This window comes from Phocoena sinus, chromosome X, assembly GCF_008692025.1.
Source record: "Phocoena sinus isolate mPhoSin1 chromosome X, mPhoSin1.pri, whole genome shotgun sequence".
In the NCBI taxonomy this organism is placed as follows: domain Eukaryota; kingdom Metazoa; phylum Chordata; class Mammalia; order Artiodactyla; family Phocoenidae; genus Phocoena; species Phocoena sinus.
The window spans coordinates 14,018,296-14,041,255 of record NC_045784.1 but is presented as its reverse complement, the minus strand read 5'-3'; the positions used below and the strand labels follow the sequence as shown (position 1 = coordinate 14,041,255).

At 40.7% G+C, this 22,960-nt stretch overlaps 1 protein-coding gene across 2 annotated transcripts in view; it reads right to left on the bottom strand.

Annotated features, from left to right (window-relative positions):
- The window catches only part of REPS2 (RALBP1 associated Eps domain containing 2), a 227,760-nt gene that overhangs the window by 142,334 nt on the left and 62,466 nt on the right, over positions 1 to 22,960 (bottom strand). The window contains exons 2-4 of one of the 2 annotated variants that reach the window (XM_032620885.1): positions 18,670 to 18,793; positions 7,168 to 7,316; positions 4,403 to 4,529 (exon numbers count right to left, since the gene is read on the bottom strand). In XM_032620885.1, the coding sequence (XP_032476776.1) occupies positions 4,403 to 4,529; positions 7,168 to 7,316; positions 18,670 to 18,793 (400 nt within the window). The remainder of the gene's footprint in view (positions 1 to 4,402; positions 4,530 to 7,167; positions 7,317 to 18,669; positions 18,794 to 22,960) is intronic. The other variant, XM_032620887.1, reaches the window with a different exon arrangement.

The following is a 22,960-nucleotide window of genomic DNA, read 5'->3' as shown; positions in this document are numbered from 1 at the left end:
TTAAGATGCCACATGCTGTGTGGAGAGGCCAAAAAATAAATAAATAAATAAGTGTTTACAAAACAGAAACAGACTCACAGACATAGAAAGCAAACTTATGGTTACCAAAGGGCAAAGGAGGGGAGGAATAAATTTGGAATTTGGGATTAACAGATACACACTACTGTATATAAAACAGATAAACAACAAGGACCTACTGCATAGCACAGGGAACTATATTCAATATCTTGTGATAACCTATAATGGAAAAGAATCTGAAAAAGAATACATATATGTTATATATATATATATATATATATATATATATATATATATATATATATCTGAGTCACTTTGCTGTACACTGAAACATTGTGAATCAACTGTCCTTCAGTTAAAAAAATAAACATTTTTTTTAAAAAGGAAAGAAAGTAGTTGCCTCTGGAGACCAGAAACAGGTTGAGTGGGAAGGAGAAGTATTACTGCCATTTAAACATCATCTTTTAAAATATAGATAAAATACAGATGGCAGTATCTGCCTCTGAGGGTTGTGGTAAGTAGAAAATAGCGCACATAAAGAACTCTGAACAATGCCTGACACGTAAGTCTTACCCAATGAGCATAAGCTATAGATACATCCAGCAAAGGAGGCTAGCAGGAGCCCGGAAGAGAGGCAGAAGAGAGGCTCTGAATCACAGACTGGTCCAAAGATGCTCAGTCTGATTTAAAACATACACATACACCCCTTTAGCCAGGAATCATGGCAGGGTCTTGGACAGAGAACCACCCCAGAAAAATGTATTCCTAGAAAATTGTCCTAGCAGCTAAGCTGCTTTCTGAAAATGCATAAATCCAAGTTTAAGGATCATGATGTAGGAAGGAGCAACAGAAACTTAGAAAACAATGTTTCAAGAACAAAAGAGTACCCACAAGGAGATGTCACTTCACATGTAATAGAAAAGCTAAGATTAAAAACACTGAAGAAAGAAACTAGAGTACCAACTGCTGGCAAGGAGCACTGAACTCTCATATATTGCCAGTGGGAGTATGCAGCCACTTGGTGAAACTCTTGGGCAGTTTCTTATACACCTACCCTAAGGTGCAGTAATTCCACTCCTAGGTGTCAGGAAAATGACAACAATGTCACAAAAAGACACACACGAATGTTCATAGCATCCTTATTCATAACAGCCAAACCCTGGAAATAACCTAAATGTCCATCAACAGAAGAATGGATCGTCACACCATGATACATTCATACAATGGAACAATACTGGGTAATAAAAAGGAACAAACTATTGAGATACAACACCATGGAGAATCTTAACCACTGTGCTGAGGGAAAGACACCCGAGAGCACAGTCATTCAATATGATTCCATTTATATGATGTTCTAGAAAAAGCAAAACTAGCCTACGATGATAAAAATCAGAACTATGCTTGCACTGGGGGGGCACGGGCGGGGAGGGAGTGACTGGAAAGGGGCATCTCTGAGGTGATGGAAATGTTGGTTTTAATGTCAAGCAGACTACTTTTTTATTGAAGTATAGCTGATTTACAATATTAATTTCAGCATAGTGATTCAATATTTTTATAGATTATATTCCATTTAAAGTTATTATAAAATAATAGTTGTATTTCCCTGTGCTGTACAATATATCCTTGTAGCTTATGTATTTCCTACATAGTAGTTTGTACCTCTTAGTCCCCTACTCCCCCACCCTGCAACCACTAGTTTGCTCTCTATATCTGTGAGTAGGTTTCTGTTTTGTTATATTCATCTATTTTATTTTTTAGATACCACATATAAGTGATAACATACAGTACTTGTCTTTCTCTGTCTGACTTATTTCACTAAGCGTAATTCCCTTTTTAGGTCCATCCACATTGCTACAAATGGCAGAATTTCATTCTTTTCTATGGCTGAGTAATATTCTACTGTGTGTGTGTATGTACGTGTATCTTCTTTCTTCATTCATCTGTTGATGGACGCTTAGGTTGCTTCCATACCTTGGCTATTGTAAATAATGCTGCTATGAACACTGGGGTCCATGTATTTTTTCAAATTTGTGCTTTCATTTTCTTCAGATATATACTCAGGGGTGGAATTGCTGGATCATATAGTAGGGAAATATTTTATTCATGATCAAAATGGTGGATACATGAGTATATCCATTTGTTAAAACTCAAATTGAAGATTTTATTTTATTTTAAAGAGTTCTTTTTTGATATGGACCTTTTTTTTGTTTTAATTTTTGGCTGTGTTGGGTTTTTCTTGCTGTGTGTGGGCTTTCTCTAGTTGCGGCGAGCGGGGGCTACTCTTCGTTGCAGTGCGCAGGCTTCTCATTGCGGTGGCTTCTCTTGTTGCGGAGCACAGGCTCTAGGCACGTGGGTTTCAGTAGCTGTGGCCCGCAGGCTCAGTAGCTGGGGCTCGCGGGCTCTAGAGCGCAGGCTCAGTAGTTGTGGCGCACGGGCTTAGTTGCTCCGCAGCATGTGTGATCTTCCCGGACCAGGGCTCAAACCCGTGTCCCCTGGATTGGCAGGCAGATTCTTAACCACTGCGCCACCAGGGAAGTCCTGATGTGGACCATTTTTAAAGTCTTTATTGAATTTGTTACAATATTGCTTCTGTTTTATGTTTTGGGGTGGTTTTTTTTGGTTTTTTGTTTTGTTTTGTTTTGGCCCCAAGGCATATGGGATCTTAGCTCCTTGACCAGAGATCAAACCGCACCCCTGCACTGGAGGGCGAAGTCTTAACCACTGGACCGCCAGGGAAGTCCCTCAAGTTGAAGATTTTAAATGTGTGCATTTTATCACATGTAAATTTTACCTCACTTTTTTTTTTTAAAAAGGCTAAGAAAGAATGAAAGCATGGACAACCTTGACACACGCCGCTAAAAGAGCGAAGGAGAGAAGCAGGTCATTTCCTTGCCACTGGGGGAATGAAAGCCCAATTTGAATGGAATGAGGAGAAAATGGAGCATGAAGCAGAGAGAGCTGGTACAGACAAGTTTTTTAAGGAATATTAGAAAAAAAGAGTAGAACCTGGTGACTCGGTAGAACAAAAAACGACCCACCTGTGAATTAAAATCCAAACACTAGGCACCATGCTAGGCATAGGACTCCAATTTCCAAACCCAGATGAAATTAAGGAAAAAAAACCCACTTCTAAAAATAGGGAAATTCGGAAGGAGAGACTATAAGGAAAATGAAGAATTCTCAACCCCGTTTTATTTCAGACACCAATGGGACACTCAGGTTCCAGGGGAGTGATTTTTCGTTCCTATCCCCCAACAACATTATCTTGCATTTGCATAGGATTCAATTTCCAATCAGATTTTATACTCATGTTCTCGCTTATCCTCACAACACCCCTATAGGATACTATTACTCCATTTAAAAAGAGGAGAGGAAAATCATGGTTCAGAGCAGTAAGTGGCTTGCCCAAGGTCACATAGCTAGTCACATAAACCCTCACCTTCTGATTCCAATCAAAAGATTTTTCCATCATGCTACACCTGCTTCTCTCGGCAAGATTATAGTCTCTTTAGTCCAGCCTAGCACACATTTTGTTTTAAATCTGTTTCCCTCTAGAAGTCACCACTATTTTCAATGCAGCAAAAACCTGCAGTAACTGGGTCACTTTCAGTTACAGCTCACCGAATTTTAAAAAAAGGCGGGGAGGCGGGGGGAGTTACGGATATCCAATTCTAGAATACCTTTAATTGGTCATATCTTAAGCTAGGAACCTGAGCCCCACAAGGACAAGATGCTACAGTGAATTTATGGAGCTTTAAGCATTGCAGCCAGGGAGTCAACTCTGCAAGTTATTCTCAGAAGCAAGTAACGTATTCTACCACTAACATGGCCAGCACAGTGCAAATGTGAGCAAGCAGGCAACCCCACAACTGGGCACTTCACACACCTGAGCACAATGCCTCCCCTGGCATTTCCCTTATTCTTAGTCCCAAACACAAGAGCTAAATATTTTCATTTATGTGCTCAGTCTTTAAAGGTTGAATCAACTCTTCTGCAGAGTTCTATTTTTTAAGTAGTTTCATAAGAGCAGTTATCATATAAATATGTTTGGTGGCTTTGCAGAAAGGAATAACTATTCCAAAACAATACAAATCCTTCACGTGCTATGTTCCTGTGTAATGAAATTTGTATATGAAGGATTAAATCATCTAAATCATTATCTACAAGTCTAAAGATGAACTAGTTTGTAGGACAGAAAACAAGGCATTACTAACACAGATTTCATTTTATATTTTTTTTAACCTTGCTTGAGAGTATAAAATTAAATTCAGCCCTGTCTCCAAAGCCAGAGGTAATTAAGTCAGGAGACTGAGCAGCTGGTGGCGTTGCTGCCCGATAGATGAAGGAGCCTCTAAGACACTGCCTGGGACAGCTGGCCTCTTACCTGGATGCATCTGCTCCGTGCTTTTCCGCAGTTTGCTGTAGCCATGGCTCAAGGGCACCCTCTGGTAATGAGGCGGGGAAGAAGGAGGGGAGGCGAGGGGTGACATCGTGGGAGACTGCGTTTCCTGCTTCAAAGAACCAGAGCAGAGTTCAGAGACGATCACTCAAGGAGCCTGGCGCTCTGAGCTGCGGTTATGAAGTATAACGCAACTCTACTGCCAGTAAGCAGGCTGCTTTAATAAATGGAGGAGATGTTTTCTCAGAAACGCAGCTTGGTTAAAAAGCAGTGTCTGAGGATTCAAAAGTCTCCCAGAGAACAATCTCGCCGGAGCTCAGTTACCTAAATTACTAAAACAAGCCTGAAACACTTCCAGTTACTCCAATAATATTTTCCTTGGGGAAACGAAAGACACTGATCACATGAAATAACATTCATACTCCCCAATTTTGATCTCTTCGTGAACAGATTCAATTTTCATTCATTAATAAAGGCTCCTATTTCCTGGATTTACACTTACCAAGTCTTCCAACAATGTGGATTTTTTTTTTAATATTTTAAATGGTTAATGCTAAATATTCTGGGACCTGGCTAGCCAAAGTAAAATGCCAGCTTTTTTTTTATACTGAGAAATTGCAAAACAATTCATTATGGGTAAACCACTCCAACTAGCCTATTCCTAAACACTAGGATGGAGCCTTAATAAACTACAATTCAAATCTCAACTCGAATGTTAACTTTATGTAGGACCCCAGGCAAGACAAGCAACCTTCTAACTCAACTACTGGGTTTCCTCCTTTTTTTTTTTTTTTTTTTTTTTTTTTAATGCTACCAATAGACTGGTAACTTTGGAATACCCAAGTAACAAGGAAACAGTACTTTTCATCAATATAGAGACTATATAGGTGCTCTTACTCAAAAATAATAATAATAATGCAATCTGAGATACTAATCAAGTACTCTTTTTCAAGTAAAAGAAAAGAATATTTGCTTTGAATTGTAAGCTCACACCCACAGACTGGGTGGGCCTAGCATAAGCCCAGACTGAAGGGAAGGGATGTGTCCTCAATCACGCAGCCAGGGGATGGGCCTGGAAAGTTCCCAGGGCATCCAACCATCCTGGGATAGTGGACCCTCATTCCTCTCCAAATGCTGGTGGGAAAACATGCCAAAGAGTATTGGCTGAAGATTCTGATACAGGCATACCTCATTTTATTGCACTTCACAGATATTACTCTTTTTTTTTTTTTTTAAACAAATTGAAGGTTTGTGGCAACGCTGCATCGAGCAAGTCTATTGGCGCTGTTTTTCCAAAAGCATTTGCTCACTTCACGTCCCTGTGTCACATTTTGGTAATTCTTACAAATATTTCAAACTTTTTCATTACTATTGTATTTTTAAGGTAATCTGTGATCAGTGATCTTTGATGCTACTACTACTTGCTAAGATGACAGCAGTTTTTAGCAATAAAATATTTTTTAATTAAGGTATATACATTGGGGATTTTTTTAGCCCTAATGCTCTTGCACACTTAGTAGACTACAGTATAGTGTAAATGTAACTTCTGTATGCACTGGGAAACCAAAAAGTCGTGTGACTCGCTTTATTGTGGCCGTCTGGAATGGAACCCGCACTACCTCCAAGGTATGTGCCTGTACACCTTTTTAATCTAAATCCCTAAAAAAAAATCAAATCAAATCAATCAATCAATCAATCCCTGAAGAACTAGTTTAAACATATGAGAATTATGAAAGCAACAGAACATGCTACACCTAACTTAAATATGAAACTTCTGCAACGATACCTCAAATATCCAGCATTATCAAGGTGAGCCATATACATTAGTTTTCCAACTTAATCCTTTAATTGTCTTGCATTTGAAAACATTTTGATTGGTCTTCCTAAACATAACAGATTTCTCTTCCTTATAGAAGATACTATAATTGAATATAATTTGACTTTTCTGCATAATTCAGTATCTTATCTTCTTTGGAAGTATGCGATGTACCCTGATGCCCTGAGGGTTCACTAATGTGTAAGTCTATTTTACCTCTTCTTGATAGGCTCACTCATCTGGAATTTACACTTTGGTCTCTACCAGTCACTATCTGACTATTGCAAATAGTGGTCTAATTTTAAAAGCCCATCCACCCTATTCTTGTTCCGGCTACACATGTAATGGCAGCATTTCCCAACACAGCACTCCAAACATGCTCCCCAAGAAGGGATTCCCTGGTGAAAGGAGTTTAGTACATGCCGATGTCCATGTCTCTTTATTGCAGGACTTCTCAGGGCTTTTACTGTGCTAATGTGCACTGTGAACGTCTAAGACTGAGTATTTAGCCTTTCCCCCAAGAATAGGCCATGAAGCAGCATTCTCCAAACATATCTAACCAGAGAAACCTTTTCTCCAGGTTTTTTTGGAAGAAGGGACTTATTAAACACTCCCAGAAGTTACATTTCAAAGAACCCATTTGGAAATGGTGATTAGAGACATCAAATAAGTGTGTTAAATCAGTAGCCTTACTTGAGACACAATTCTACATTAAAGTAAGCTCTAAATGGCCCATAGGTGGCTCATGGTAATGGTAATTTCTATGCATCAGCCTCTTCTCCTTGCTACAAGGAAACTTTACTGGCTCACTTCCAAGTCTATAATTGTAACCCAGATGGTGCAATTCACTGGAAGCTCGACAGCAGCTAAGAGGCACTGCTCTGTGAGGATTCACGGTCAAAAGCAAACAGACATGCCTGATCAGACTATTTACCTGTTTATCCTCATCATCCATTCTTTTGAAGGTATTTTTTTCTGTGATTAAATACGGAATCTGAACTTTAGTTCCATGCAGCTCAGCCATGTTCCCAAACCGGATCTCAGCATCAGTTTTTGACATCATAAAGCGAGGCAGCGGCAGTTCTTTAGGAGCAGAATCAGAGAAGCTCAAGTGAGACTTTATTTGAAAACTGCAAAAAAGGGAACTCAATGGCCAAAAGATGAGTCACTTTTGAGGAAAAATTCCAGAACACTAAATATAGATTAAATTTGATTTCAACACAATAAGGACTCCTATAATAATGTCATAATAGAAAAATGCTACAGTTTAACACGGTATCCTGGCTCAACGTTTTTAAATGCTGTTGAATCATCGCAGAACAAATTCAGGTTTTGGACAGATCTCCCACTTCAGCCTTCAGTTCGGCACCAAGAAAAAGGATGTGACATCGTAGAACTCAGTATCAAGTGACAAACGGTAGCAGGCAGAACTTATATAGTGCTTATTATATGCCAGACACTGTATTAAGATCTGCAAATATTAACTCATTTGATCCTCACAACTCACTACAGTAAGATGATCATTAGCCTCCTTTTATAGATGTGGAAACAGAGCAGAAGGAGCTAAGAAGACACAGCTCATCTGTGGCAGAGCTGGCTCTTCACCAGCCAGTGCTGCTGACCTACAGAAAGGCCCCTCATTCCCAGGACAAACCTACTGCATACAACACTTTCTCTCACCTTATGTCATTGCTTAAAGAATTTTCACACTCAGTCTCCAGTTGTCTTTTCATAATGGAATAAGGAAAATGGTATAAAGTTAGAGCAATCAGTCCAACGTTCAGTCAGATTCTACTGTCAAAACCATTAGCTACACTCTATGCCACAAAGAGCTGAAACCCAACTGTCTGGTATATTTACTTAGCTTTCAAATTTCTAACAAAACTATTCTGAAAACAGAAATGATACTTTGGCACACTTCGAGTTCTCAGCACAGCAAATCACACACAACACAGCACAAGAATGCCAAAAATGGGTATAATATTCTGGATTAGGCATAATGATTTGCATCTGGATCCATTGTTCGGGATAATACTCATCAGTGTGCCTCTGCCTTCCCTTAGCTCCCTCTTCCAAAAACACAGCTGCACTTCCAATGATTGAAGCTGTGCTAAAGCCAGAAAACCTCTTAGCAACAGCAAGCAGTATCCCAGCTCCCCAGGCAAAGAAGGCCCCTGGTTCTCTAATATCCACATCATGTTTATTTTTAGTTGCTATGTCCACATTTGATTTAAAGAAGTAGGCAATATGACAAATCCCTGCGTGATCAATCAGCCAAGGGCCCAAGAGACATAAATAGAATAACCAATCTGGAAAATTAAACCAAGACTTTCCTCTAAAGACAGGATGGCCACCATTTTTAATGTTTTACTCTTCCCTAACCATGGCAGCTCTCCAACACTCAAGGCAGGAATGGACTTCAAAAGAAAAAAGGCAAGAAAAAAGAAAGTCTAGATTCTTAGTAAATCAAATATCAGCTAATCCTATGGTTCTCTTCTCAGAAAGGTATTTGTTTCAACTCAGTCTGCAAAAAGGATCTAAAACACATGGAACGAGATCACATAAAATAACTTGCACTCTAATCTGCCCATGAGAGGATGATGCTACTTCCAAGCCCTATTTGAGGGAGAAAAGAAGTAAATGCTTGGCATTTGTAAGCTCCCTGACCAGCGTTTCACTGGTGTTCAACAGATAACTCTGGGAGCAATGGAACACAAACCCGGCTGATGAATATCAACTATTACACTAGAGCCCCCAGCTGTCCTTTAGGACACCGTCACATCACACGCTCTCCTTCCCTGGCTATGACATTTCTCCAAAATTGTTCACCTGGGAAAGAACCTCCCTCCCCCCGCCAGTAGCAAAAGACAAAATACAGCTGAATTTCGCTCGTACTTTCTTTGTCTACAAGGTTTTAAACAACTCTCACTTAACACAACTGTAACCATATATAATGATATCCCTATCATTGAAAAGGTTAATGAAGGTGCTATTTTTCTTAAGCTGCTGCAAGCTTTTTTTTTTAATGCTGCAAGCTTTTAAAAAGTGAAAAGTAAAACTCTAGTTTGTCGATGTTCAGTCTAAATGTTGTTTCCTAGTCATGTGTACACCAAATGTAACAGGGCAACTTTATTAGAAAATTAATCAATAAAGTACCTGCTATCCAGTGCTTTATGTCAAGTAATCACAGGAGAAGATTTATTTGTAGTAGTTGTTTAGAATCTTTTCTCCCAAACTGAATTAACACCAAGAAACACATCAAGAGTTCAAATGAAATACTGATAAGGGCCAAGGACACCATGAGCACAGCAATCATTTGTTTCACAATGGCATCTTACATTGTATTCTTTGAACACAGAAATGCTTTGTATATTAAATAGAAATGACTACTTTTCCCTTCCACAAAGAGAACTATGCCTCTCCTTTTTTAAACATGTGACCCTCTAAGGGAAAAAATCCTGTTTTCCCACGTTTGATGGAGTCATGAATATAAGAAATACTTCAATCTCTCCAATTCATTAGAAGAAACATAAGCAGCATAAATGCAGTAACAAATGGCAAATTACAAAGTGGCAGCTGCTGTGCAGTGTCCTCCAACGCTGTCCACTGGAAATATAATGTCAGCCACATATATCATTGTAAATAGTGTAGTAGCTACATTACCAAAAAAAAATGTTAAGTAAAGAAGCCAGTGACAAAAATACAAATACTGCATCGTTTCACTTACATGAGGGGTCAATCGTCAAACTCGTAAAAACAGAAAGTAGAATGGCGGGTACCAGGGGCCGGGGGTGAAGGGGAGTGGGGAGTTGTTTAACGGGGGCGGAGTTTCCATTTTGCAAGGTGGGGAGATTGGTCGCACAACAACGTGAATATACTAAACACTACTGAACTGTACACTTAAAAATGGTGAAGATGGTAAATTTTATGTTCTATATATTTTGTCACAATTAAAATTTTTCAACGTTGAAAAAAGCACAAAAGATACAGGTGAAATTAATTTAGTGTATTTTAACCCAATGTTATAGATTACAGCATGTGATCAAGATAAAAATTAATATAATAGTTTACATTCTTTTTTCAGACTAATGCTTCAAACCCCCATGTGTACTTACCTGTACCACAGACCTCAATTCAGATACACCACATCTCAGGCACTCAGGCGCCGCAGTAGTGTGGCTACTGGCTGCCCTACTGGAACAGCACAGTTTGGCTGATGGTTGCTATGAAGGAATATGGACCATTATGGCCAGAAACCTGGATTTGACTAAGAAATACTATAATGTTAAATGTTAACAACTAACTGATTTCTTCTTAAATTACGTAAGGAGTATTTTGTATGGAGGGATGATGTACATAAAGCTTAAGTGTACCACTTGAAGACTTTTAACAAATGTATGTATAAGCTCATAGCAAACACCCAAATTAAGATACATTTCCATCATATAGAATTTGCCTTCATATCCCTTTCTAGTTAATCCCCTCGCCTTGTCCCACTTAGCAACCTATTCTAATTTCTAAATCCACAGATTACCTTTGCCATTATAGAACTTCACATAATGGAATCATACAATATTAATCTTTGTGACCACCTTCTCTGACCAACACTTTGTCTGTGATAATCATCCAATGCACCACATAATCATCCAAAGACATAGTTCATTCTTTTTCATTGCTATGGAATAATCTATTTTTATGAATACATTGAAATTTTTTAAATCCAGTGTCCTGTGATGAACATTTGGGTTGTTTCCAGTTTGGAGCCATTAGGAATATAGCTGCTGTGAACATTCTTATAAATGGTTTTTGACAGGCATGAATTCATTTATATTGGGGATATACCTATGGACCACATTCAACCTGCTGCCTATTATTATGTACAAAATAAGCTATAAGGATGTATTGTACAACAGAGGGAATATAGCCAATGTTTTATAATAACTACAAATGGAGTATAACCTTAAAAAATTGTGACTCACTATACCGTATACCTGTAACTTATATAATATTGTACATCAAGGTATACTTCAGTTTTAAAAAATAGTATTACCATTAAAAAAAGAATGGGTTTGGGCTTCCCTGGTGGCGCAGTGGTTGAGAATCCGCCTGCCAATGCAGGGGACACGGGTTCGAGCCTTGGTCTGGGAAGATCCCACATGCCGCGGAGCAACTAAGCCCATGCGCCACAACTACTGAGCCTGCGCGTCTGGAGCCTGTGCTCCGCAACAAGAGAGGCCGTGATAGTGAGAGGCCCACGCACCGTGATGAAGAGTGGCCCCCACTCGCCGCAACTAGAGAAAGCCCACGCACAGAAACAAAGACCCAACATGGCCAAATAAATAAATTAATTAAAAAAAAAAAAAGAATGGGTTTTACATTTTTGAGTGTTTGGAAAACATCAAAAGAAAAATATTTCAGGACGTGAAAATTATGAAATACAAATTTCAATGTCCATAAATAGTTTCACTGGAACACAGCCACACTCTTTTGTTTACATATTGTCCACTTCTGCTTTCACAGTTCTGGGGCAGAGTTGGATATTTGCAACAAAGGCCATATGGCTCACAAAGCCTAAAATATCCACTACCTAGCCCTTTACAGGAAAAGTTTGCTGACCCCTGTCTTACACAATACAGTGGTTCAAGTAAAATGCAGTCTTACTAAAACAATACAGTTGCATTTAATGGAAAAATATTTTACATTAATTGACTTTTAAATTTTAAATAATTTAAATTATTAATTTAATTAAAAATTCAATTCCTCACTCGCACTACACACATTTTTAATGCTCAGTAGCCAGCCGCATGTGGCTAGTGACTACCATATGAGACAGCACAGTTTAGATGGTTGGCCAAAAAACACTACAAGGCGGCTACTACTGGTATACCCCTTCTCCAGGTCAGCCATTTAAGCTCAAAGAGATTAAGAAACTTGCCTGAGGGTACACAAATAAAGAGTGATGGAGCAGGGATTCAAAATCAGGTAGTCTACTGCTAGGGCCTACACTCTTAGCCACTAGGCTACACTGTCATCCTGAAAATTAAAATAGTCTTTGTATTGCAGGTTTGAACATTCAGGCTGAAACTGTGGCGTGTCAGAGGGGGAAATGGTCTAGAGAAAATCTACTGGAAGTATCCACATCTTACAGGTGAGGAACTAAGCCCAAGAAGGGGAGGGTGGGTCTTGTCTTACTCATGCAGCAAAATGGTGGCAGAGCTACAGCCTTAACAACACTCCTGGCCTCCTGGGGCTCCCTTCTCTTCCCACTACTTTTCGTCACCCATCCACTTATACCAGTTACTTATAGGTTAACAAAAATTAATTACAACGATGTTCAGTAATTCCAAAGTGAAGCCGAACACACACATTTTCCTTAAGTTACTTTGGGAAAACATCAGGTTGGTCTTACTAACCCAAACCTGGGTTGATCAAAGCCTTATAATTGCCTACCTGCGCTATCCACCTGTTAATTTGGAAAAATTTGTTGCTAATTTGGAAATGGGAAGCTAGAGAGCTAGATGAGCAGGTAAAGACTGCTGCGGGAAGGCTGATCTTATAATTTTTTGGAGGGGTGATGGTAAGTTACAGTTATCCATTATCAATTTCATAAAAGAGCATTTAACAAAAGGAAACCAAAAAAACCATCTTAAAATTGAACACATTTCCTTTTATAAATAACTCACTCCTTTGTCCTAATTCTTCCTCCTTTCCCTGCAGACTGTGCCAGACTACCACCAGGTCAGGAATGAGGAACACAGCCCTAGAAACCACATGAATCACATTATTGCACTACTGGGGTTCAGAGACTCCCCTTTAAAGGGGCTGTGGAAAAAAATCAAGGGGTCTGTCATGTTGGATAAGAAAGTAAATTACATCTTTATTCTCCCTACCCTAACCATAAGTTAGCATTTCTTTCAATTATGAATGTAAGCAATGAACTGCTGTAATATCGTCAGCAGTGCTTGCAACTTTGTCACCCGCCGAAATCAGATATTTTTATATCACATTACAGTTGCTGTGGACATCCTGAAGTACTGTTTATGTTCATCACTACTCTGAAAGTAAGCTAGTTATTTGGATCACAGATCTTTTATTTAATACATTAATAAAGAAGCATGTATACTGCTATATAACAACTTTTTAAAATATCTCAGTTTTAATTTCAAAATACAGCTGACCCTTGAACAACGCAGCTTTGAACACTGTGAGTCCACTTATACGCGGATATTTTTCAAGAGTAAATACTACAGAACTACACGGTCTGCGGCTGGCTGGGTCCATGGATGCGGAGGAACCGCGGATATGGAGGGCCAACTATAAATTATACATGGATTAACCCTCCAGTTGTTCAAGGGTCAGTTTTAATTGGTTTCCTTTATAATCCCACATCGTTGTACGCATTTAAAATATTACTCCAAAACAGAGACACAGATGTAGAGAAAAAAACGTATGGCTACCAAGGGGGGAAGTGTGGGGGGGTACAAATTGGTGGATTGGGAGTGACATAGATACAGTACTATGTATAAAATAGAGAACTAATGAGAACCTGCTGTATAGCACAGGGAACTCCACTCAGTGCTCTGTGGTGACCTAAATGGGAAGGAAATCCAAAAATGAGGGGATATATGTATACATATACCTGATTCACTTTGCTGTACAGCAGAACACAACATTGTAAAGCAACTATACTCCAATAAAAATTTTTTTTAAAAAAACAAAAACATTACCCCAAGAAGGGGTCCAGAAGCTTCACACTGCCAAAGGGGCCCATGGCACCAAAAAGCTTCAAAACCCTACTCTTGACCCCGCTACACCTTCCCTCGGTCCTCACACCCACTCTTGGCCTGTCTTCAGAAAGGAGGAAGGTACAGGAGTTCCCAGGGCAAATGTTCGCACGTGGTTTCCTCTGCAGGAATTCTCTGCTGGCCCTGAACTTCACACCCGCCGTCCGCACTTCTAGGTCAGCTTTCACCAAACGTGTCGCCCCATCTCCCACTAGGGTGAGGCCAGAGAGAAGCCTGGGGCCAGCCCTCTCAGGGCCGTGGAAAGGCAGTATCAGCACTTGCAGGGCCCGGGGAGCGAGCGCAGGGAGTTATACACCCTGGGCGCCTCTTGTTCAGGCCCTGATGTGACCAAATCTGTACTCAGAGCTTAAGCAAAGCTCCTGAAAATACTCCACCCAGCTGTCTTTAGAAGTCACTCTGAACCCTGGCTCCACAGAAGAATCATCTGGGGAGCTCTGAAAACCCCCTCGCTCAGGCCACACGCCAGACTAACTTAATGATAATTTCTGCAGGTGGCCCCAGGTACTCGTATTTTTTATTTTGCATTTAAAGTTACCCAGATGGGGCTTCCCTGGTGGCGCAGTGGTTGAGAGTCCGCCTGCCGATGCAGGGGACGCGGGTTCGTGCCCCGGTCCGGGAAGATCCCACATGCCGCGGAGCGGCTGGGCCCGTGAGCCATGGCCGCTGAGCCTGCGCGTCCGGAGCCTGTGCTCCGCAACAGGAGAGGCCACAACAGTGAGAGGCCCATGTACCGCAAAAAAAAAAAAAAAAAAAAGTTACCCAGATGATTCTCAAGGGCAGACGAGGGTGGGAACCAAAGCCTGAGAAAGATGACTTCTGTAGGCATCCCTCAGGAGTTCCAGGTGAACCTGAATTCCAAATGTTTGAGTTTAAAGAGTGGCAGCTGATTAAGACTCGCTCCCCATGCACAGGCATTTATGTCTTCACTCATTCAGTCATTCATTCATTCAGTCATTCATTCAACAAACATGCTCTGAGTACCCACAAGGCCCCTCAGTGCAGGGATTACCAGAAGCTCCTCCTTTCCCCTTGGACTTGCAGACTGCTAAGGAAGACAGACAAAATACTTGTCAAACCTGTAAAGGAGTATTTACAAACTCTGATAAAAGTGCTAGGAAGGAGCAGGCGGTGAGAGAGAATAAAGTAGGGAGGGGCCTGCCACATTACCTAGCATTATCTAATGGGCCCATCCAAGGAGTACCTCATTCCCTAGGGATGTGTGCTTTTTAAGTTACTATTTACTCTTGATTAGGCATTTTACAATTCTGAAAGGGTAAATATTAACTTGTAGAAAACTGTTAGCTAACAAATACTTCTTGTCTGACAGCAATGCAAATGAATTTTATCTTAGAAAAGAGTGTAATAACCCAGTTACAGTTTTATTGCACTGTAGGGCATTAATCAATTTTATATGTAATTTAGCAATCTTATTCCAGCATTCTTTCTTTCCATGACTATAAATACTTCTGACTTTCTTGAACCAGCTTTACTACATGCTGGTTCCTTTGTTGATGAATTAATTTGACAGGACATACTTTAGAAAGGATGGTGGGGGGGCTTCCCTGGTGGCGCAGTGGTTGAGAGTCCGCCTGCCAATGCAGGGGACACGGGTTCGTGCCCCGGTCCGGGAAGATCCCACATGCCGCGGAGTGGCTGGGCCCGTGAGCCATGGCCGCTGAGCGTTCGCGTCCAGAGCCTGTGCTCCGCAACGGGAGAGGCCAAAACAGTGAGGCCCGCGTACCACAAAAAAAAAAAAAAAAAAAAAAAGAAAGGATGGTGGGGGCGGCCTCGGAATCCTGAAGAATAAGGAGGAGGAGCCAGCATAGGAAGGAGAGGGGGAAGAACAGACCGCTAGCAACCCAACACCTCGACATACCATATGGTCTTTCCTACAACAGGAAAAGAGGTGGCCCAGAAATAGCTAGAAGGCCAGTGAGGCTGGGGGACAGACTGCAAGCAAGAAGAAGAGGTTTGAGATGAGGATGGAGAAGTAGGCAGAGACTAGGTTATGCAGGGCCTTACAGATCAGTGTAGGGACTCCGAACTTAGCACTATGTACAACAAGCAACCACTGGGAGGGTTTCAAGAAGCTGGATAAAACGATCTGTTGGCTATTTTGAAAAGACCACTCTTACCGCTGTGTGGGAAAAGAGACTGGTGTAGAGAATAGAGAAGGCCAAGAAACCAATGACAAAATCATCGTGGTGCTCAGGTGTGGCTGCAGGTGGCCTGGTCCAGCAGAAGCAGAGAGATGGAGGGAATGGGCAGTGGATTTTGATGGATTATATTGTGAATGAGGGAAAAGGGGGAATCAAGAAGGGCTTCTACCCACATGCTGTGCAGTGCAGCCATAAAATAAGAAAAAATAAATATCAAAAAAAAAAAGAATGGCTTCTAAGTTCCTGGCTTACGCAACTGCATATGGTAGGGGTATTCAGCAAAATGGGAATGGCTAGGGGTTAGAGGTTAACATACACACAGGCACATGTCATTCATGAAATAAGGGTATGACTCTTACAGAAGGAAGGGTAGACTCACAACTCCTTGGGTGTGATAGGGCCTTTTAAAGATAGCAGCCTTTCAGATTAGGTTCTCAGAGAGCATTCTCTTTGGCCTTCAACGTTTGTGTCATCAAACATTAAGCTAATGGATTTCAAGCAACAAATCGGAAAATGCTAAGTAGCAGCTCAAAGTTTGGCCCTGTCTTGCCCTCATCCTTACTCAACATATGCTGACTACAAATAACTATCACTTAATACATCTTTAAATGAAGGAAGGAAATTCAGAATTAACTCTGAGTATACTTAAACCCTCAGAGGTAAAAGGCAGCATCAGGATTTATAAAATACAATGGAGAAAGCCTTGTATTTGGGAAAAGGGTTAATCCTTTACACAAGTGATAACTTAGTCCATCCCTTCCACCCCGTCCCCCCAGGAAATTAAGCTGTAGATCTGAGCACAAATCAGGTAAAAGACTTCAGTCTAACCAAATATAAGCAACAAAGGTGTCAGAAGTTTATTCTTTTATACAATAAAGCAGCTCTTAACTCTTCCAGAAGATGAAGCTGGGGGATACTACAATAAAGCTTAATGACCATTTACAATGGAATGGAAACTATCACTGCCTACCACAAATCGAAATTCAGTGAGCTGTAACTTTGAACTAATCACAGCAAGTGAATGATAGCAGTGACCATTAGACACCAAACCGGCCACTGAAATAATACTTCATCATGAAACCTATTTTGGAACCAAATTTTCTAATACTGAGGGATGCTTTGAGGGTCAGATTTTTCTTCCCGTTCGGAAAACATCCAGGATTACAGATTAGAGTCAGCACCTTACTAAACAGAAAGAATCATCAAGAAGAGACTACTCTGCATAGCAATGAAGAGCACGGGAACTGGAGGCTGAGCTCCTGGCTAGAGCTGGTTAGAACCCTACAATCCTTAGGCAAGTTACTCAACCTGACCCACCGCAAAGCAGGAAGCGAGCCTTTATTCCATTAGGCACTGAGATTTCAATGGTACTCGTTATCACAGCTTATCGAAGGCAATGGAAACTGACACAATTATCTAATTTAGGTAGATGTCATGAGGACTAAATGAGACAGCGTCTGACACCCACTAAGCCTTTAATAAAGGTTAGCAGGATGATTGCGGCCTCCTGATGGTTAGTGTAAAAAGGTTTCATTTCCCATAGTCAAGCTATCAGAATCTTCTCTGCTATTTGCAGCTGTCCTACAAGGTTGTCATGGACTAACCATAAATCCTCAACCCACGTCGAGGTCCACCAGGGACTTCACAGAACAGGTAGGAACAGCGGAGTCATTTTTATCTCAAAATGAGGAAAAGGACAAAGTTCCTGCATAGCTGTGTGGCCATAGGAAAGTAATTCATATCAGAGTGAACTAAAAAAGGACCTCAGCACATCCACTGAATAATCAACTTCTTTAAACAGCCTGGTAAAACCAGTACTGAAGCAGTGCAAATGATGCTAAGAGTTTGGGGCTTTACTTTTGGTTTAAGTGCTCAAGTATGTCCTGGGTTGGGGGCAGGGATAGCAAGGTAAGAAAATGGTAAATCAAAACTTTGAGAAGATAAATTCATTCTGCAAAAATCTTGGTAGCCCCCGAGTACTTAACAATCATGAAAACAGTGCTTTGGGAATTGGGAGATTAAAAGATGATCATACCTGACGTGCCTGGCAGGGAAAGAAGAGAGACAGAAGGGGCAGTTCCACTCAAATTCTCCTAGTTACTCAGCCCTAATAGAGCCTTAAACGACATTATAGATTCCTCGAGTGGAAAATTAAACGGTCTTATTATTTTGCCACAGGCTCTAGAATCCCCGTCCCAATCTTTGCCGGCTAAAGAACGAAATCTATTTTTAACTGCAAGTGAGTTAAAAGGAACTAATCTCAGGTCACTCTCTGAATTTTTTTCTCATTAAAAAAGAAAAAAAAAACACTAAGATACCTGGTAAGTTTTATTTTACTTTAAAGAAGAGTTGGAAGAAGAAAGGAAAAATTCCACAAATGCTTATAGAACAGGCCTTAAACCCACTAAAAATGGTTATCATAAACAGGAAACCTGTCATGGATAATAAAATGTATCAACGGGAGATACTTACCACATTTAATACTCTCTATCCGCACGGGGAGGCCAGACTGTGCTGCAGCAATTAATTTCAGGGCAACGTAAAACTGTGTTGGACCAAAATAACCAACCCGCTTGGCACCACAGAGTTCTGTGATCTGAAAACAGACAAGAGAAGGGATGCTGAAAACTCCATTTCATAACAGCAAAATGAGACAAAATAGATTATGAAATCTCAAGGATTTCATGGGGTAACTAACCAAAAAGTCCCTGGAGAACCTATGGGTACACGCTGGTTGGATTCTTTTTCCTCCAGTTTGCAGGGAGGTTTTCGATTTGGATAATTCAATTCTACCTACGCGTGATGTTTCAGGACTGGGTGGTTATTCCTCCTCTTCCAAAGATAAAAATAAAGGTGACAAAGAATGGCTGTTAAGCTTCTTACAAAAGAGTGACTTTTTCAGGGGGTGGATTGTAACATACAAAGTCTAAAGTCTAGAAAGTCACCGGGGTGAAGAGAGAACAGATTAGTCATAATCACTACTTGTGGATTATCCTAGTTGATCGAAATTAAAAGTGAGTTATTTTTTTTAATTATTTTTTTTTAATTTATTTTATTTTATTTTTTTGGCTGCACTGGGTCTTCGTTGCTACGCATGGGCTTTCTCTAGTTGCAGTGAGTGGGGGCTACTCTTCGTTGCAGTGCGCGGTCTTCTCCTGGCGGTGGCTTCTCGTTGCGGAGCACGGGCTCTAGGCACATGGGCTTCAGTAGTTGTGGCTCACAGGCTCTAGAGCACAGGCTCAGTAGTTGTGGTGCATGGGCTTAGTTGCTCCGCGGCATGTGGCATCAGGGCTCGAACCCATGTCCCCTGCATTGGCAGGCGGATTCTTAACCACCGCACCACCAAGGAAGTCCCTTCAATGACTTCTTTAAAGTTACTTCAAGGTAACAGATACTCAAAAGTTCAAATAATAGTAAGTGGGGGTGAAGAAGTAACAAGCACCCCCCACTCCCTTTGGTGCCCCAAAGGAAAACACTATACATTTCTTCTAGAAATGTTCTCAGCATATATATATAGCACACACCTGTTTTTCTTGTTGCTTATTCAAACTTTATGAAAATAAAATACCACATACTATTTTGCAACTTGCTTTTCATTTAGCATCATCCCCTGAATATTTTTCTCTAGCGCACAGTTAAAATGACCACTTTATTTTAACAACTGCATAATATTCTGCTATAAAGATACACTGTGCATTTTTTATTATTATTCTTAGTTGGTCCTATGGATAGAGTTTTAGACTTCCAATAATTAACCTAACAAACACTTTCAGAACAAACTATAAACAGATACTAAGTAATCTGAAGAAAATTCCTATTGAAATTCAACTGGGATGTCAACAAAAAACAGCAGAATAAGGGTCTCCAAAAATTCTCTCCTCCATCAGAGCAATGAGAAACCAACAAAAATGGACACAACTCTGGAAATTAACCAAAAGTCTGCAGCAATGCGGGGAGTGTTTATTCAAGAAAAACAGCTGAATCTCAGGAAGAACAGCAAGCTTTGTGGCATTTTAAGTGGCCTTACTTCCGTTCTCTCCCACCCGCATTCCAGGTATTTTCACTGTATTGCAGGCATCCCCTGCCTGCAGTCACAGCGAGACTGGCAGCCACAGAAGGAGTCAGGACAGAGCTGGGCTTCTTGGATGTGAAGACTACTGTTTGTCATCAAACTCGGGTAGTTTTTCACTATTATTTCTTCAAATATTTTTCTGGCCCTCTCTCTCTTTCTCCTGGTGGTACTTCTGGTACTTCCAGTAGCCCACAGTCCACCTCTCCTAGCCCTAGACTATGAGCTGGGGTTGGGGGGAGTGAGTCCTGTCTTCTCGGCTAGACCCACCGAAAACAGAGCCTCCACCATGTGGAACTGGTGGGGTTGGGGAGAGGAAGAGGTCGTGGCTCAAAGGCTGCTGGCTCACTGTTCTTACTAAGATTTAGGAGATTTTCTTGAATAAATGTTTCTACGTTTGCTGTATGTCTTCAGGTCAATCTCCAGAGACTTTAAATGATTATCCTTTACAATTTTTACCAGTTAAAAGGCTCTTTCACTGGAAAGAGGATCTGCTGAGTTTCTCACACTGCCATTCCAAAGTCTCAACCCTCCCGGATTCATTCTTGAGTGGAGAAGCAATAGGGTGTTATGGTAGAGAACAGTTCTTGGAGTAAATGACTCAGGTGTGAATCCTGGCCCTAGCACCAACTGGCTACCTGTATAACCTAAGGCAAGTTACTTACCTCTCGTGCCTCAGTCTCCCCTTAAGTGTAAACAGGTACTTACCTCATGAAGGCTAAAGTAGTAGTGCCCACAATAGTGTCCATTCAATAAACATGCCATTGTCTAATTTTTTGGTCTACTTGTTTATTTTGTTCCCATTCTAGCTGCATATTAGAATAACCCGAGGAGCTTTTGAAAAATAGAGACCTAGCCTCCACCCCCAAAGATTCTGCTTTAATTGGTCAGTGGTGTGGCCCAGGCATGGGTATTTTCGTAAAGCTCTCAAGGTAATTCTAATGTGCAGCCAAGGTTGAGAATCACTGCTCTTTGGTAATCTCATTCTTTCCCCAGGCTTCAGTGACCATCCAAATGCTAATGATCACCAAACCGCTCTCTCCAAACCTAACAACTCAGATACTTCATGCACTTTTCCAAAACCCTACTGGACAACTCTACGTGGATACCCTAAGCCATCTCAGACATAACATAAATTAAATAAGCCCTATTCATCTGCCCTTCCCCACATATCCTTGAACCTACAGATCTTCCAGCAGCCCTCACCTCAGTTGCTGGCATCAACAATTCCATATCCCAAATCAGAAACTTATCTTCGATGCTAACCACATCCACATCTATCACAGAACCATCTGCCAAATCAAGGCTATCTTCTCCTTTGCCTTGCCTTAATCCTTCCTAATATCTCACCTGGCCATCGTGACATATTTTATTTTTTAATAGAATTCACACAAATTACTGTACAGGGACAGGTTTCTTTTTTAAAGTGTGACTTTCATATAATAGTGTGTCAGTTTTCCTCAGGTGTACAAGGAGGCATCAATACTTATTAACAAAATTTGTTTCTAGAAGAAATGTTGCTCTTGAAACTTAAACTTTTTTCCAATAATTTATATATTTAGCTTTTTATTGAAGTATATTTCTATAGAAAAGCATAATATACAAACAGAAAAGCATACAAATAAGTGTATAGTATGTAGTTAGATGCGTTTTCACAAATTGAATACAACTACATAACGAGCACCCAGATCAAGAAATAGGGACTTTGCTGGTGGTCCAGTGGTTAAGACTCCACGCTCCCAACGCAGCGGGCCTGGGTTTAATCCCTGGTCAGGGAACTAGATCTCACGTGCCTCAACGAAGATCCCGCATGCCCCAGCTAGGACCCGGCGCAGCCAAATAAATAATTTTTTTAAAAAAATGTAAGAAATCCAAACTTACAAGCCTCTAGAAGCCCCCCTTCGAAGCTCCTTTCAGTCACTACCCACCCGTCATTTTCCTAACTTCTAATACTACAGATTAGTCTTGCTTGTTTCTAAACTTGTTTGTGACATTCTTCCAAGTTGTTGAGTGAAACTGTGGTTCACTCATTTTTGTTGTCACTCAGTATTATTTATCCCCTGCCACTGGACATCTGTATGGTTTCCAGTTTCGGTGGGGATTGCGGGGGAGTACTGAAAGTTCCAACCCTCTAGCCATCTGGTTCCCTGGAAGCAGCTTCCAACCATGTTACCTAGGGACTTTTCCAAAAGTCACCCCGTTAACATAAAAGACACTTTTATTGCTCTTATCACAGGAAATCCCAAGGGTTTTTGAAGCTCTGTGCCAGGAACTGGGTTGAAGACCAAATATATATTTCTTATTATAAAATCACATCACAATAGGCCATTTGCATGTAACTGATTCTCTACTAGGCTAAGCTCCATGAAATAGGGAGATGCATGTCTTGCTCACCAGTTCCTTTCCCTGCCACGTTGATTATGCTTAATAAATAGTGGTTGAACAAATAATTTTCTCGAACCAGTCTCTCCTCAGCTCATCTTCCAACTCCAGTTCATCCTCCATAGTGCCTGCATATCTGCCTTTTAAAAGCTAACAATACTGTTCTCATGCTTAAAGGCATCTCAGCCTGGATCCCCACCACCTCAGGACAAAATCCTATCTTCTTAGTGCAGCATTAAAGTTCCTTCACAACCTGGCCCTGAGCAGCTTCTCTAGTTTCATCTCTGGACACACACATGCACACAATTCTGT